This window comes from Lampris incognitus, chromosome 2 (assembly GCF_029633865.1).
Source record: "Lampris incognitus isolate fLamInc1 chromosome 2, fLamInc1.hap2, whole genome shotgun sequence".
In the NCBI taxonomy this organism is placed as follows: domain Eukaryota; kingdom Metazoa; phylum Chordata; class Actinopteri; order Lampriformes; family Lampridae; genus Lampris; species Lampris incognitus.
The window spans coordinates 97,107,481-97,123,835 of NC_079212.1; the positions used below are offsets into that span (position 1 = coordinate 97,107,481).

Consider the following 16,355-nt stretch of genomic DNA (forward strand, 5'->3'; position numbering starts at 1 on the left):
CTTGCCAGTGAGACCTAATCAATGTAAACCCGTGAACCTATTATGAGCAGATGACACTGAGATATGGTATTGTCATTTCATTTTCCGATACGCCTACGGCACGGGGTGAGGTGGGGGTGGGGGGGTTCGTTCATCTGTTGTTTTGTCTGTTCTGTTTGTTTTGCATTTCTTCTAAAACTATAAACTGTGGAGATATTTGTTACTATTGGATACTGCATTTGTACCTACATCTCCAATAAAAATACTTTTGTAAAAAAAAAAGAGGGAAAAAATAGTTTTTGACAAAGAAAAAAAGGAGCAGATTTTAAAGACATTTATTTTTTCAAATTTTCAAAAGTCAAAGGTGCCCCAAATTGAAGAATCACCCTTATACGATGAAAAATGTATGAATATAAAGCAAGAGAAATGTATGGGGTGTTATCGGGTCCATGGAGGTTGCAAAATATTTGCTGAAGTAAGAGTTCAAATTATGTTAAGTGAAAATGAAAGACATTCGTTTCAGGGCTCTTTTGACTGAGATTTACTTGATGAGGATGTTTTGTCACAATGTTAGCAAATAAATACTCACCCTTTGTACCTACTGCAAGATGATGAATTTCACATGACCTTGATGCATTTCTGGATATAAAGAATGAGGCATAGAGGTCAATTTCAGTAGTAAACGAATGTGAACCAACCAGTTGGGTTTTTTTCTTCTTTTTTTCCGTTTTCTTTTTCTTTCTTTTTTTTACCAGTTGTTTGATTGACGACTTTTAAAATGAATGTCACGTCCAGCAGGTGGCAGTCATCTGAATACTGGACCTCAACGACCTCAACCGCATTTAAAGAGAAGAAAGTGTCTCACGACAGCAAATCATATTTTCCGGCATATCATAAATATAAAACAAAATACGGCGTTTGCATTGCCGTAGAATGCTCCGAACAGAACTGTTAAAACGAAAGCCGCCTTACACAAAGGAAAGTGTTCAGAACGAGTACTTCTTTCCACTTGACGTCTGTTCCCGCTGATATAGGTATTTGCGCTCGGTTAAAGCCAAGCCGGAACAAAAAAAAGATTAGCCTGACTTGAGTGGAAACAGGGAGCGACAACACTCAGCTGGACGACATTGTAAGCTCGGCGGGTTGGTCGGCTGATCCTGCCCCAGAGAAGAGATGCTGGTGACCGTCTTCTGCGCTATGAGGGACCGCCCGGAAACCACGTTCGCCCTCGACGTGTCTCCGGAGCTGGAGCTCCGAGACTTCGTAGCGCTTTGCGAACTGGAGTCAGGAATCCCGGCTGACGAAATCCAGGTAAATCCAGCGTCCAACTCACGAAGCGGGGTAACCGTGGCGAAGGAGCTAGCTAGCCTGCTAGCATGAATCGTGCTTTCGCTTGAACGTCTCGGGGAGTTGGAGGAACTTGTTTCGTCGACAACAGGCAGAATTGCCGATTCGACGCCGCATTCGCTCACTGGCAGCTAAGATCTGTCGCTCGGTTCAGTCGACGAACTAAAAGAAATGCTTAGGCTAATAGTCTGACTCGGTGTTAACGAGTCACAACATTAGAAGGCAACACGAGCCACATTTCTCTGGAGAATGAGAGGTAACGTTAATGCTAATGTTAGCTCACCTAGCTAAGAGGATATCACGTCATAGTGTACAACTATTGGGTCAGATGCCGGAATAGATGATTAAGTAATTTAGATCTCGCTAGGTCGCTGGTAAAGTAGCTACTTCAGTACGGACACTGGTTACTCTGTGCTTTATTTCAAAGGGATGGATGCCCTGTTTGCTAAACCTATTGGGATGATGACAATTTCAAAGTAAACCTGTTATTACTCTGGGTCCGGGATAATCATTTTGATACTGGTCAGTCTCTTGGCATGTGTAATTTTATATTAGTTTTCCCCCATTCCAGGTACTGTATGTTGAGCAGCCTTTAAAGGACCCTACTCGTGCCTTGGGCACCTATGGTGTTAAGGATGGAGATGTGGTGGTTCTCAGACAGGCAGAAAGAAGGCCACCACCAACTCAACCAGCCTTCCCAGGTAAACTATGTTTGCTGAAGTCACTTATAATACACTATCTTAGAGCATGTTGACAACTTTAACCTGAGCAGATAGTTACATAAAAACTGCTCATACAGTTGTAATAGTACTGAACACAACATTAAAGTCATTTAGAGTATACCTTTCATACACTTCCTCTTAAGCCTTACTTAAAATGTGTCAACCTCTATCGGGGTTTTTTTTTCTTTGCCCCCCCCCCCCAGGTCTGCCACACATTGACTTTCGTTCCATCACAGTTCCAGGCACCTCCTCTTCAACCAGTCAAGGTGCTGTCACAAGACAACCACTTCAGGCCCCACCGCAACCACCACCGCAGCAGCGCCCTCAACAACCATCCTCATCAATGGCCTTCCGTGGCTCTGGCTCCTCTCCACAGGGGTTAGATGATCCTGCCTTACTTCAGGAGATGCTATTGTCCAATCCGCATGAGCTGTCACTACTCAAGGAGCGCAATCCACCTCTTGCCGAGGCCCTGCTGAGTGGAGACCTAGGTGAATAAATGAGTAGCTGATGCCTATATGACACAATTTACAGTTGTTTTTGTTTTTTTTTTGCTTTCAATTGAATGGTGATTTCTTTTGTAAACTTTATATTGTGGTCTCCTCAGAGCGTTTCACCAAAGTGCTGCTAGAGCAACAACAGGATCGGGCTCGGAGGGAGCAAGAACGTATCAGACTGCTGACAGCTGATCCTTTTGATTTAGAAGCTCAGGCAAAGATTGAGGAAGACATCAGGTACAGTGAATTTGCAAAATAGGGGGAAAAAATACAGCTTCTTATTTAACTAATCACATTACATTTCAGTGGTGTGTCCATAGGTGACAACAGTATTCAGGTATCTCCTAACAAATCTGTTGTGAACAAACCTAACCAGTTTGATCATCTTAAGCAGTACACATAACACAGTTGTGTTGAATGTGACATCACTGTTTGGTGTAACTGAATCATAAAAAAAAAAGCTGGGGAAGTAACTTGTTTGCAGCAGTTTGGCAGTATGTTTTGTTCAATAAGGTGAAAAGGGTTTTTAAGAAATTAGATGTTTAGTATATGATTTGTTCATGTTCCAGGCAACACAATGTGGAAGAAAATATGACCATTGCAATGGAAGAGGCCCCAGAAAGCTTCGGACAGGTTGTTATGCTCTACATCAACTGCAAAGTCAATGGTCACCCTGTGAAAGCTTTTGTTGACTCAGGTAATGAGCTTAAGGTCCTGTCCTGCTGTGTAAAGGCTAGAACTTGTAGTAGTTCATATTTTGAAAAAGCATCCCTCTAAATTTGGTATTGGCTTCGTAGTGGTCAATATTCAGAGACTCATCAGATAACAATGCACTGCCTCAAGCAGGTGTATTAATAACTTATGAGAAGAATGTGTTTTCTGTGTTTCATGTTGAGCTTTGGTCTTAACAGTGCTTTGATTTTACGTTTTGTATAACTGTTGGACACCCTGGTGACTCAGCTGGTAGAGTGCAAATCACAGACTCAGGCCTTTATCATGACGTCCTGGGTTCGAGTCCAGCTCGGGACCGTGTTACATGTCATCCGCTACTCTCTCCATTTCCTGTCCTCCTTTACTGTCCTATCAATAAAATCTAAAATGCCAAAAAAGTATACATTTTTTGATATTCAAATAGCCATGAATGTAGCTGTTATCCTGAGAGTCAGATGTGCTGGATTTGTACAAACAGTTTGCTTTTTAAGTAAAATGGCCAAAATATCAAATTCTGTTTATTTTTCTCCCGTAACCTCAAAACTGTGGTGTGTTAGGCTATGATCAAAAGCCTTTGTCTACCATCATTGACATTCCTGCACTTTGTGCAAAATTGAGCTGTCTTTTTCTTTTCCCCAGCTATAAATCATCTCTGATCCTCCCTGAAATCTCAATGGCATGAAATTGAACCTCATAGTTTTTGGCCTATATGTAAGGCTTTCACATTTAATTGCATGTAATCAAAACCGCTGTCTTCATTTTACATTTAATGTTTGATGTGTTTCCCAGTTAAGATGAAACAATCCATTGAATTCCTTCCATGTCCCTCGTTTGCTTATCAGTTTTCCTTTACTTTGTTTTCAAGGGGCCCAGATGACAATAATGAGCCAGGCATGCGCTGAACGCTGTAACATCATGCGACTGGTGGACCGTCGCTGGGCTGGGATCGCTAAGGGTGTGGGCACTCAGAAGATCATCGGCAGAGTTCACTTGGGTCTGTGTCATGTATTTGAGCATTTCATTGACCTACAGTTCCAGGTCACAAGCAACTGTGTGGAATTAAAAGAACATTCCTGTCTCTTCATTATATTTCAGTGTAGCTAAAAATTACATGTCTACTGTTGCACCCTTATAGCTCAGGTCCAGATAGAGGGAGACTTCCTACCTTGTTCTTTCTCCATTCTGGAGGACCAGCCAATGGACATGCTACTTGGGTTGGATATGCTGAAGAGACACCAGGTGGGAGACCCTCCAATCCCATTGTAGTGTGCATTACATGACTGTACCATATGTCATAAATGTTCAAATAAAAATCCAAAGGAATTGAATCAAGTGCAACTGGACTTGGTTATATATCCGTGAAGACGTTTCGCCTCTCATCCAAGAGGCTTCATCAGTTCGTGCCTTTCTGACTAGACCAAGCTAGTCTGACTGGCTGGTGATGAAACTGAGATATTTAGCCTCTTTGGAGTCGTTATCAGAGCTATTGATGTCAATGTCTGTGAATGTTCTCATTCACCCAGGTCATGTTTATCCAAAGGAGTTGAATCAAGTGCAACTGGACTTGGTATATATCTGTGAAGACGTTTCGCCTCTCATCCAAGAGGCTTCCTCAGTTCATGCCTTTCTGACTAGACCAAGCTAGTCTGACTGGCTGGTGATGAGACTCAGAATTTATCCTCTAGGAGTCATTGTCAGAGCTATTGATGTCAATGGCTCTTTTGTGTTCCAATGTTAGGAACGACAGTCGTTGGAGGTGTTAGTTTCGACTTCGTTAGTGCTCCATTCAGTGGTCATGAGTCGTTGGAGCTGTTAGTGACCGACTTGTTCTTGGAGGCTAAGCTTTTGAGTCTCCTGGGTAGAGATGAAAGGACGACATTGTAAGTGGGAGATAGGTGATGTCGCAGACAACCTCCTCTGTTGAGGGATTGTTTTTCCAGTTTCGCATAGATGGCTTCCTTCACCCCTCTTTCAAACCATCTATCTTCCCTGCCCAAAATATGTACGTTGCTGTCCTCGAAGGAGTGTGTCTTCTCCTTTAGGTGTAGATAGACTGCTGAGTCTTGTCCTGAGGAGTTTGGCCTTCTGTGTTGGGCCATCCGTTTGTGTAGTGGTTGTTTGGTTTCTCCTAGGTATAGGTCAGTGCAATCCTCATTGCATTGTACAGCATACACCAGATTGCTTTTCTGGGTGTGTGGTACACGGTCTTTGGGATGAACCAGTTTTTGTCGGAGTGTGTTGCTGGGTTTGAAGTATACCAGGATGCGGTGTTTGTTAAAAATTCTCCTGAGTTTCTCGGAGACCCCAGAAACATACGGCATGACTATATTTTTCCTTCTGTTCCTCTTCTCCTCATCGCTCACCCGGTTGGTCTTTCTGGAACATGTTGCAGTTTTCACAAAGGTCCAACTGGGGAGCCATTGACATCAATAGCTCTGATAACGACTCCAAAGAGGCTAAATATCTGAGTTTCATCACCAGCCAGTCAGACTAGCTTGGTCTAGTCAGAAAGGCACGAACTGATGAAGCATCTTGGATGAGAGGCGAAACGTCTTCGCAGATATACAACCAAGTCTAGTTGCACTTGATTCAATTCCTTTGGATAACTATGACCTGGATGAATGAGAACATTCACAGACATGTTCAAATAAAAAGGTTTGGACACATCGTACATTGTGTTGTTTTTTTCCCCTCAGTGTTCTTCATGTTTTCTTTTTCTTCCAGTGCTCCATTGACCTGAAGAAGAGCGTGCTACTAATCGGCACAACGGGCACCGAGACTCGTTTCCTTCCCGAGGCAGAGCTCCCAGAGTGTGCTCGCCTAGCATATGGGGCAGAGGGGCGTGAAGATGCCCGTCCAGAGGAGATAGCTGATCGAGAACTGGCTGAGGCACTTCAGAGATCCATACAGGAGAGCGGTAAAGCATATACACCATCTATGTGCCTGCATTAGTTCCCTTAGCTCTGCACATTAGCCTGTTTTTTTCATTGAATGTTTTTTGAGCTCAGCAAGGAATTACATTTGCATGCACCATTTCAAGCTTCTTCGGGGAGCTTCTGCTCCAGATCCCTGTCTTCTGGAGTTATCTGAATATTCAGTCACATGATCACTTCATGTCATCACCTCAGCAAAATTAATGTGTTACAGTCACATGATGTAATGTAATGGAGCCCTAACCACCAGCCAAATGCAAGGAGATACCAAAGTAAATAATGAATATCCAGCGTTATATTTTGAAGGGGTTGGCTCGCATTAATTCTAGCACAAGAATATTGCTGTTACTTAAATTTTCTAGTTAATGTTAATATTTTATCAGACTAATAATTCAATAAAATGTTTTGGTGAAATGTCTCGGAGCTAAATTTAGCCACCTGAGGTTCGATGACAGACTTTGTGATTACGCTGTGACCCCTCCTTCAGGTCATAGGGCATAGCATTTCTCTTGGCTGAGACTTTTCACCACTGGTTGAAAAGGTTACAGGTTTAGTGCATGTTTTGTGTGTGAGCGCTAACTCTCTGCGTCCCTTTGCATGACGTGTGTGGTGTGTCCTAACCCTGAGCAGGACAGCACTGATGCATTTGGCGAGACAGCTGGAGAGGGCCTTTCCAACCAGGTACTGTAAATCTACAGAAAGAATGCCAAGTTCATTGCTATTTACCTTTTTGTTTTGCTGTGATGTTTTGGCGCCTGACGTGTTAATTGATGCTATTATTTTCTTTGTTTGTTTATTTATTAAGGCACAACATGTTTTAGAAACTGGTCAGGCAACTAGCAAAGGAAAGCATACATGAATTAGATACTATGGGATCATTCTAAATTGATTAAAAACTTGGAAAAAAAGTGATCAGTGATTTATCAAGGTTTCAGTATTAGTGTTGCACTTTATTCCCGAAGCTGGTGTTACCAAAATGTATGCTTTTTATGATAGTGGGCCTTGGCAGGTTTCAGAGATGCTCTAACTGTTGTTTGATTTTAAAAATGTATTTTCTCCTACAACAGACACTGCAGATGGACAAACTACCTCATCGGAACCCCCATCTTGCCCATTGCCCACACCCTTAGATGAAATACCCCCTTCCCAAACCCCTTCCTTTGTCCATCCCCAGAGTATGGCCCTGGACCGTTCACAGTCTGCCCCAGACACCATGCAACAGGCTCAAACACCAAGGCAGTGCCAGAGCCAGCCTGACTTCCAGGGCCTCACTGGGCCTCTGTCCCAAGCAGAGGATGCTGCCTCAGAGCTCTGTAGGGTTCAACCTAACCCTCTCCCAGCCCCCGCCAACTCCATCTTGCTCCCAATACCTACACCGTCAACAGAAGACCTGCCTCAATCCATCCCTCCTGTACACAAGGCTGTCAGTGGCACTCCAACCTTTGAAGATCCAGAGGATGGTGTTCCACCTCCAACCACAGAGATAAATACAGACTCAGAGGTGGTAGAGAACAACTGCATGCTCTCTGAGACAGAGGAACTTTCCCCAATTCAACCCATGGAGCAGGAGGTGGGTGAATCTAGCACCTCCACACAGACATGTCTAAGTGCCTCTGGTCAGCAGAGCAGGGAAGAGGAAGAGAGACACGAGCATCTACATCAACTCTTACCTAATCCACCGTCCCCAAATCCCCAGTCTTCTCCTGCTGATTCTGCTTCACTTGAAAACACAGCGGTGATCCCTGATCTTTGCACTGCTGAGATGGGGTCTCCTGTGGCCTCCCAGGGCCCTGTGCTGTCTGACAGGGACCAGCCCGAGGGAGAGCATTGCCCCAGCTCTGACAGCATCCCCTCGCTGGCAGCAGCCTTGCTGGAGCTTCACCAGCTGTTGGTATCCAACAGCCATGCACGGTCCCAGGACCGCAGCACCTCCTGCTCTCCCCTTCACGCCATTGAACAGAATGCAGACGTGCGGAATCACAGCCCTGCCACTGAGCCCTGCATCCTGACACCTGAAAATACCCATCCTTCCTCTTCCACTGCCATAACAGCCGGTGCCGAACCAAGCGATGCCAAAGCCAACTACGCTGCTCTACCTAATAAGGGACCATCTGAGTGTCCTGTGCCTGGCCTCTCGGCCCAGGAAGAGTACCTGTGCAGAGATGTGGCCGAGACTGTGGAAGGAGAAGAACCACAACAGTGTCCAGACAGTTCCCTGGACATGAGGGCAGACAGTTGTGGGCAGGATGATGCCAATAATGTCACCATATCTGAGCCTAACCCAGCAGCCATCTCTGCTCTTGCAGGGGACTTTGAGTTCAGGGAGCTCCCTGAGGAGCTGCAGGGGAGAGGGTTTACTGACGGGAGAGCCTCTGGCACCGCCACCCCAGACACAACTGGCCATCAGCCTGCACTCACCCTTCAAACCCCTTTGCCCATGGCTGAGGGCTCACCTGAGGTTTCTAACACCTCGGTCCCCTCTGTTCTTCCTCTAACTCAGGCTCCTCGAGACACATCTCCAGCTCCTCCACATCCCTTTACTGAACAATTTCCAGCTGAGCACATCCAGAGGATCCAAGCAGCAGGTTTCTCTGCCAGGGAGGCTGCAGACGCACTGGAACAAGCCCATGGCATTGTGGAGTTAGCTCTGCTGGCATTATTAGCCCGCAATATCACTGTGCCCACCTAGACTCTCACAACCAATCATATGAGTCCTCAAAGCCTCCCCTCTTCAGCGTCTTATCTTATTTATACCTTAAATCTTTTTATCAATAGATTTGTCTCAGTACCGTCTCAGCAACTTAATACAAGGAGTACTGTCTGCTGATTTTTTTTCCTTTTTTTTTTTTTTTTGTACACCGTCTGAGAACAAAAAAAAACTGGTACTACAGTTTGTGACATGTGAGGTGTGTTTGCATGCAGGTGTTGTGGGTGCCCATCCATTTCATGGGTTTTTAGAAATTCAGTCCGGTTTATTAATTTTACTTTTAATTTTTGCGACCCACAGCCTTCACCACCACCACCACTCAATCATTTTACCCACCCCCATCTGATGTCTCATCGGTTTATACAGTATTTTATACGTATAAGTTTCAAACTGATAACTCACAGACCCGAGTAAATGTAACGTATGGGTAATAGAGTACAAAAAACACAAGTATGATGTTTAAATGAAGGTGCTAGCCATAACTAGTAGTCACCATACCAGACTACTTTTATCTGCAAAGCTTAAAGGGTGATTCTGTTTTTGTTTTGTTTTTTAGAACCTGGGTCTTATTTTTGCACTTTTTGCTATCATACATATCGATTATGATATAATTTTACTCAGCGGCTTCATTGTGGAGATTTTGGACATAGGCCCATCACTAGACACAGCTTTGCAATTTCGTTTTTATGGTGCCATGAAATACAAGCGTTGTACATGTTTCAACAAGTCCAGTTTGACCAGTTTGTTGTTTATCTAAACTAGGTATTTGGAAATGAAAACGAAAGTAAACATTACTCAAAATGTCCAGTATTATCAATGGTCCATGGCATTGCTGGGCTACTTCCTGGTTCATCTTGCGGGAGTGACCAGCCTGTACTTACTATAAGGTAGTAGTAACAATTGATAAACTGAACTATTGAGCCAGTGCAACAGATATGTCATAGATAATGGGAAATTGTGTACACAGTCTGAGGCACAAAGGTTTTTTGTTGTTGTTGAAAGTTTAAGAAGATTGTATTCCATGACAAAAGAAGGCACCGTTATAACGTTGCGTCTAGTGGTGGTGCCCTGTCCAAGATCTCCACAATAAAGCTGGTGAGTAAGAAGATTTTATGGCCATTGTGCACAACAGCAGAAATAACAAAAGTAAGACCAAGGCTGTAAGAAAAAAAAAATATAAAAGTGGAATAAACTTTAAAAGCGTTAAGCACAAATACCAACATTTGAAAAGAAATACGTTGCTGGTAAATAAAAGCAATTTATTGTGTGTTGATTTCATGTTTAATTTAACCCTGCAATTAATGAATGAAAACTGGATGAAGAAGAACTTTGTGGTGAATTCTGCATTTTGGAAGACTTGACCAGTTTCCTTTTTGCTCATAGACTCACAAAATAGACTTTTCAACTGATAAGTGAAAATGCTCTGACCTGCAGCAATGCCTCCGTTCAGTCGTGTCTTCACACCAAACATCCGGCAGGCCAAGAGTGTGCACTGCATCCTGAAATCATTAATGGCATTTTTCCAATTCAGTGAGTTTCGCAGAAGCGCATCTTCTATGGATGGCGAGTGTCGACCCCCACATCTTCTGAGAGCTTTGTGTGTAGACTAGAGAGCTTTTTAAGTGGCTACTGTTTCAAAAGAATTTCTCATGTTGAATTTTCATCACACATATCAATTTTGTAATATCTGTTAAAATGTATCCCTTTCTAGCAGTGAAAAATGTTTTGTCGATAAAGCATATATGCTTTATTTTTCTTTTCTTTTTTTAAATCACAATAGCCGGGTCATAATACCAACAATATTCAGGCAGAATGAATTATTTACTTTTATCTTGTACTCTATTTTGAATTGCAAATAAAGTCAAACTATACTTTGTATTCTTCTTAAATTTATTTCTGATGTTTCCCTTTTTTTTCCTCCCAATTTAGTGGCCAATCGATCCCTATTTTAATTCAAACACCCACCCTCGTACTGCATGCGTTCGCCAACTGCATCTCTCCGGCCGGCAGTCTCGAAGGAGACGCCTCCCCACTTCCGTGCCAAGGCGACTCCAGGCCGAACCAATGCTTTTTCCGACACACACAGATAGTCCATGGGCCAGAGCCCAGAATTTCCTATTTCGGTACACTCAAGGTGGCAAAACTTACTTATAATTTTTGAAAGGATCCATGTCTGTAGATGATATTTTGGTATGATAACAATTCCTGAGTGGCAGCTGTATCACAGTTATCAGCTCATGAAGTTAACCACCCCCTAAAGTAAATTGCATTTTAGACGCTGGTGCATATCCTGGTTTAGCCTCATGGTCAGGACATTTTTCAATGTTCTATAATATTGTCTTTGGTATCATTTTAAAGGGGACCTTCTTAGCTTTCATTCAAGCCCTGTTGTGGATATTTCTCGCAAATATAGAGGTCACTTGAGCTCTTCAACCCGTCAATAACACACATCTTTCTGCAATGTTCGCCTAAACTATATACTTTCTTTTAGCCCCGTGGCATCTAGGAATATCAGGGACACAAAACACAAAAACTGGAATACTCACAGGACTGTAAAGATTCAGGAAATGTATAATATACCCATACTATTTCATTGTGTGAGGTGATTGTGAACCTTAAATTAGAAGGGCATTATTACTAAGAAACTAACTAGACCAAAGCCAGTTAGTCCATGGGTCAGACCAGATATCGATATCACCCAAGGTGACACAACTTCACTGGTGCCATTTTATTTGGTACACTAACAGAAGTAAAATAATACATGATAACCTTTCCAATGAGCAGCTATTTCATTTTTCTTTCAGGAAACCTGTTTCTGTGCCTCTCACGATTGTGTATTTGCCCCAGATTTTTACAAATATAGCATTTCAACACCCCTGGTACTGATTAGCCTAGCTTAAACTCTGGGACAGTTCTTAGTTGGCCAACAACCAAGGATAACCAGTACTGTGTACTTCCATTCATTGTGCTAAGGTAGGCTAACGTGCAGCCAGATAGCTTTCTACTAAACACATATAGAGGAAACTGGTATCTATCTTCTTGTCTCACTCTGGAGAAGATTGTAAGCTAATTTCCCATAATGTTAGCATGTTCTTTTAATGTATATGTTAATATGATTAGTTAAAGTGGCTACGAGGAACTTTCATCTTGTGTTGATTTTAGCGGCCTCATGTGGACAAAATACAGCTGTTGCATAGCAACTAGGTAATGTGTCTATTTGTGGCTATGTAAGATAAATAATGGTAATATGACGCTGGTGAAGCAAAGTAAACTTTGTTTTAGTAGTGTTCATACACCTAAGTTACATGTATTTGTTTGTATGTGGCAGGTGAAAACTGACTGAATATGGCCACTGGTGAACAAGCAAGTTTTTACCCAATACCAAAGCGCCCACGGGTGGAGTGCATTATCCACTGTTCTGATGATACAGATAAGCTGGTTTCACTACAAAGTGTCGACTCATGGAGAACTCTGCTCAGGGCAGCTCAGATACGAAATTATGCACCAGTTTTGAAACTGGCAAAAGACATTCCTGAGGGACAGATTCCAGCAATCTACTACCACAGAAAGTGTCGCAGTATCTTCACTATGAAGCAAATTCTTGATGGCCTCCTTGCAAAAGAAAAGAAAAGTTGTGTCTCTGCTGAAGAGAAACAATCTAAGAGAGTAGCTCGACATGCTCCAAGTACATCTAGGACTTGTGATGCAGAGTGCATATTTTGTCAGAAAAACAGCAAATATTCCAAGAGACAGAATACGAGAGAAGTACTGGTGCAGTGTCGAGAACTGCGAGCTGATGCAAAGATCAGGAGTGCAGCCACAAAGAAAAGGGACAGCAGAATCCTTGCCATTGTGAGTAGAGACCTTGTAGCAGCTGAAGGGCACTACCACAGGTCATGCTATAGACTTTACACCAAAGAAGAGGTTTCCAAAGGAGAGGTTGCCAGCAATGAAGATGATGATGCTGCAGCCCAGTATGAAGCTGCTGTGAATAAGGCATACAATGAGCTGTTCCTCTTCATCAGGATGGAGCTTTTTGGCAATCCTCAAGTGATGACAATGACTGATCTCTCTTCTAGACTGGTAGCTTCAGTGAACTCCCAAGGCATTGCCCAAGTCAAGGAATCAACCAAGAAGCACATAAGGCGAAACCTGGAGAGTGAGTTTGCTGGAGCCTTGCAGATATTCCCTGATGAGAAAGGAAAATTCCTCCTCTATCCCGATAACTTGTCCATGAGGGAACTTGCCAAAGAAAATCAGTCTCTCAAAAGGGAGCTGCAGACCCTGAAAAGTGTCAGTGCACAAGATGTTATAGCCAAAGCAGCCATCAAATTGAGAGCAGACATTAAAAGTCAAGATGTTCCTCAAACCTGGCCGCCTGAAGTCAAACCAGAAGCAGAATGTCCTACCATTCCAGAGTCGCTCATTATCTTCCTGTATTCTCTACTCACAGGCTCAAATGATCCTGATCATGCATCCCAGAGAGTGCAGTGCCTTCTGCAGTCATTTGGCCATGACATAGTATATGCAGTGACATGTGGAAATACCAAGCCTTCCAAGCACATTGTTCTGCCATTCAGTGTCAAATCGTTGACAGGAAATGTAGAGTTGATAAACATCCTCAACCGACTTGGTCACAGTGTGTCCTATTCACAGATGGAAGAGATCAACACTGCCCTGTGTCTCCAGAAACTCTCATCATCAGGGAGTGGCATTGCCCTTCCAGCTAACATCCATCCTGGCATATTCACAACTTTAGCCAGGGACAATATCGACCATCTTGAAGAAACTGTCAGTGGTGAGGGAACATCTCACAGAGTCAATGGGATTGCTGTGCAAGCAAAGCCAGTCAACCCACTTCCTGTCCAACCCATGCCCACTGTTCCCAAAACAAAGAAGAGAAGCGTTGATGGACCCCCACCAATGTTACCAACTTACAATGCTGGACAACGGGTAGGGCCACCACAAAGCAAAAAGTCAGATGCCGATACTGCAGCGAATACTAAGCTTGCCAGAGAGAAAAACCTTCTTTGGGTCCTAGCACGCATGTCACAACAAGAAGAACAGTCAGTCAGCAGCTGGACAGGCTTCAACATCCTGACTCGAGGAGAGATGACGGTCATCCCCGACAATATAGGCTATCTGCCTACCATCAATGCTCCAGCGACACAAATGTCTACTGTCAACGAGGTGCTTAACCAGTCACCGAGCATCATGCAGTGCTTAGGCCTGAGGAACATTGTCTGTGTCTTTGACCAAGCCCTGTATGCGAAGGCTGTCGAGATCACATGGAAACACCATGACAAGTTCCATGATATCATCGTTAGGCTTGGGGTATTCCACACCATCTGCACACTGCTGGCAATAATAGGAAAGCGTTTCCAAGATGCTGGACTCAAAGACCTCTGCATTGAGTCTGGCATGATTGCAGAGGGCTCAATTGCTGGTGTTATGGATGGCCGCAAGTACAACAGGGCAGTGCGACTACACGAGCTCCTGTATGAGGCTCTCATGCGACTGACCTTGAATGGTTTCCTGTCCTGGTTGGAAGAAACTCACAGGAATGACATGGTTCACCTGAATGAGACACTGAAGACCATTGACAGCCTTGGGAAAGAAGTCTCACAACATGCTTTGAAGGAGGTCCTCGAGAACAGCTCTTGTACACGCATCATGGATCTATTTGAAGTCTACCGTGAGTTCCTTAGAGGTGGAAACGGCAGCCTCTCGAACTTCTGGATGTCCTATTTGGACATGGTTGAAATCTTGTTGGGGCTCATCCGAGCATCCAGAGAGGGAGACTGGATGCTACACTTGGCTAGCATTCGAGCAATGATCCCATGGTGCTTTGCTTATGACAGGATGAATTATGCACGCTACCTCCCCTACTACTACACCCAGATGTCTGAGCTGCCCATCACACACCCAGATGTGTACACAGAATTCATGGAAGGAGGCTTCTCAGTCCAACTGGGCTCCACCAATCCCTTTGGCCGAATCCCTGTTGACCAAGCTATAGAAGAAACGGTGAACAAAGACACCCAAACAGCTGGAGGGACAAAGGGATTCAGCTTGAAGCCAGGAGCTGTGACCAAATATTATCTTACAGCTGAGTATAGAAGCATGTACCTCAGACAGCTGAGAGACCTGACAGGTCAAGGCAGGTGCAAATGGTCTCATCCAGATCTACAGAGTCCAAGGATCAAGAGAGATGAAGCAGATGTCCAGTCTCTCATGGACCTTATGGAGAATAACTGGCTCAATCCTATGTCCCCTGATGAGATTGATTTGGTTAGCCTCTCCACTGGCAACATGGCTCCACCTGATGTGACCATAGATCTCTTGAGAGCTCTTGAGAAAGGAGACGAGGCCTACCAAGCATTCCAGCAAACAAGGTTAGATGCAGACCCACCACCTGTGAAATTCCACGACAAGATGACCAAGCAAAGTCTGAAAACATTCTCCAATGTCAGCACAAAACAAGCTCATGGAAAGAAAGCACAGGATGTGGTTCTGAAGGCAGATAGAAACCTTTTCAGTCACATGATCCTGGTGGCTGAAAGCAGGAAGGTGAATCTGAAGGATGTCCTTGCCTACCCATTGGGCCCACTACCATGGGCACTGGCAAATGCTGATGGGTCCTTACGAAAAACAAACAAGGCTGCACTTGCCAGAGAGCTTGAAAAGAATGTATCTCCTGCAGAAGACATCCCAATCCCATCTACTTCCATCATTGATGGGATGAGCCTGGTCCAAAAAATGAATGGCAACAACAAAACCTTTGCACAGGTGGCAGAGTCAGCCTTGACCCAGGTCCTCCATGAGGGAGCACAGAGTGGGAGGATTGATGTTGTTTTTGATGTCTATCACCAGACTTCGATCAAAGATGCTGAACGACTGAACCAGGGTGGAGACATCACTCTCCAGTACAAGAATCTTGCAGGGGGACACCACGTCCAGCAGTGGAGAAAATTTCTGTGCAGTTCCTCCAACAAGACCAGTCTCATCAAGTTTCTGGTGGAAGAGTGGAAACTCCCACGATACAGAGCTATGCTGCATGGCAAGGTGTTGTACATGACCTGTGAGGAAACCTGCTACAAGTTGACCGAAGATGGGTGTGAGGAAGCAGCAGAACTGCACTCCACACATGAGGAAGCTGACACCCGTCTGCTCCTGCATGCATTGCATGCAGCAAATGCGGGCTCAAAGTCAGTTATCATCACAGCTGAGGACACTGATGTCATGGTGCTTTGTCTTGGCTTCCAGAAGGACATCACCTGTCCCATCTACCAGAAGTGTGGGACTCAGAACCGCACACGGTTTGTCGACATCACCAAACTGGCAAGTTCACTTGGAGACAGCATCTGTGACAGCCTAATTGGCTTACATGCCTTCACAGGCTGCGACACTGTCAGTGCATTCGCTGGTCGAGGGAAGCTGAATGCCCTGAAGATAGTGA

The 16,355-nt window shown here is 44.1% G+C and overlaps 1 protein-coding gene across 2 annotated transcripts; it reads left to right on the plus strand.

The window, feature by feature from the left end:
* Positions 1-793: 793 nt before the first annotated feature.
* On the plus strand, positions 794-7,352 carry ddi2 (DNA-damage inducible protein 2). 2 transcript variants are annotated; one of them, XM_056273871.1, is made up of 10 exons: positions 794-1,290; positions 1,898-2,027; positions 2,252-2,539; positions 2,656-2,782; positions 3,115-3,242; positions 4,122-4,250; positions 4,392-4,495; positions 5,981-6,173; positions 6,820-6,870; positions 7,257-7,352. In XM_056273871.1, exons 1-9 carry the CDS (start codon positions 1,153-1,155, stop codon positions 6,828-6,830), a joined length of 1,248 nt encoding a protein of 415 aa, XP_056129846.1. In that variant the 5' UTR covers positions 794-1,152; the 3' UTR covers positions 6,831-6,870; positions 7,257-7,352. The 2 variants fall into 2 exon arrangements, with proteins under 2 accessions (XP_056129846.1, XP_056129847.1); XM_056273872.1 differs by having other exon boundaries at positions 2,285-2,539.
* Positions 7,353-16,355: the final 9,003 nt, after the last annotated feature.

Bases quoted from the DNA above. Each gene is read 5' to 3' on its own strand.
- ddi2 (XM_056273871.1), top strand. From the start codon at position 1,153: ATGCTGGTGACCGTCTTCTGCGCTATGAGGGACCGCCCGGAAACCACG. The intron at 2,783-3,114 runs GTACAGTGAATT...TTCATGTTCCAG, and splicing joins AAGATTGAGGAAGACATCAG to GCAACACAATGTGGAAGAAA. The intron at 3,243-4,121 runs GTAATGAGCTTA...TTTGTTTTCAAG, and splicing joins GAAAGCTTTTGTTGACTCAG to GGGCCCAGATGACAATAATG.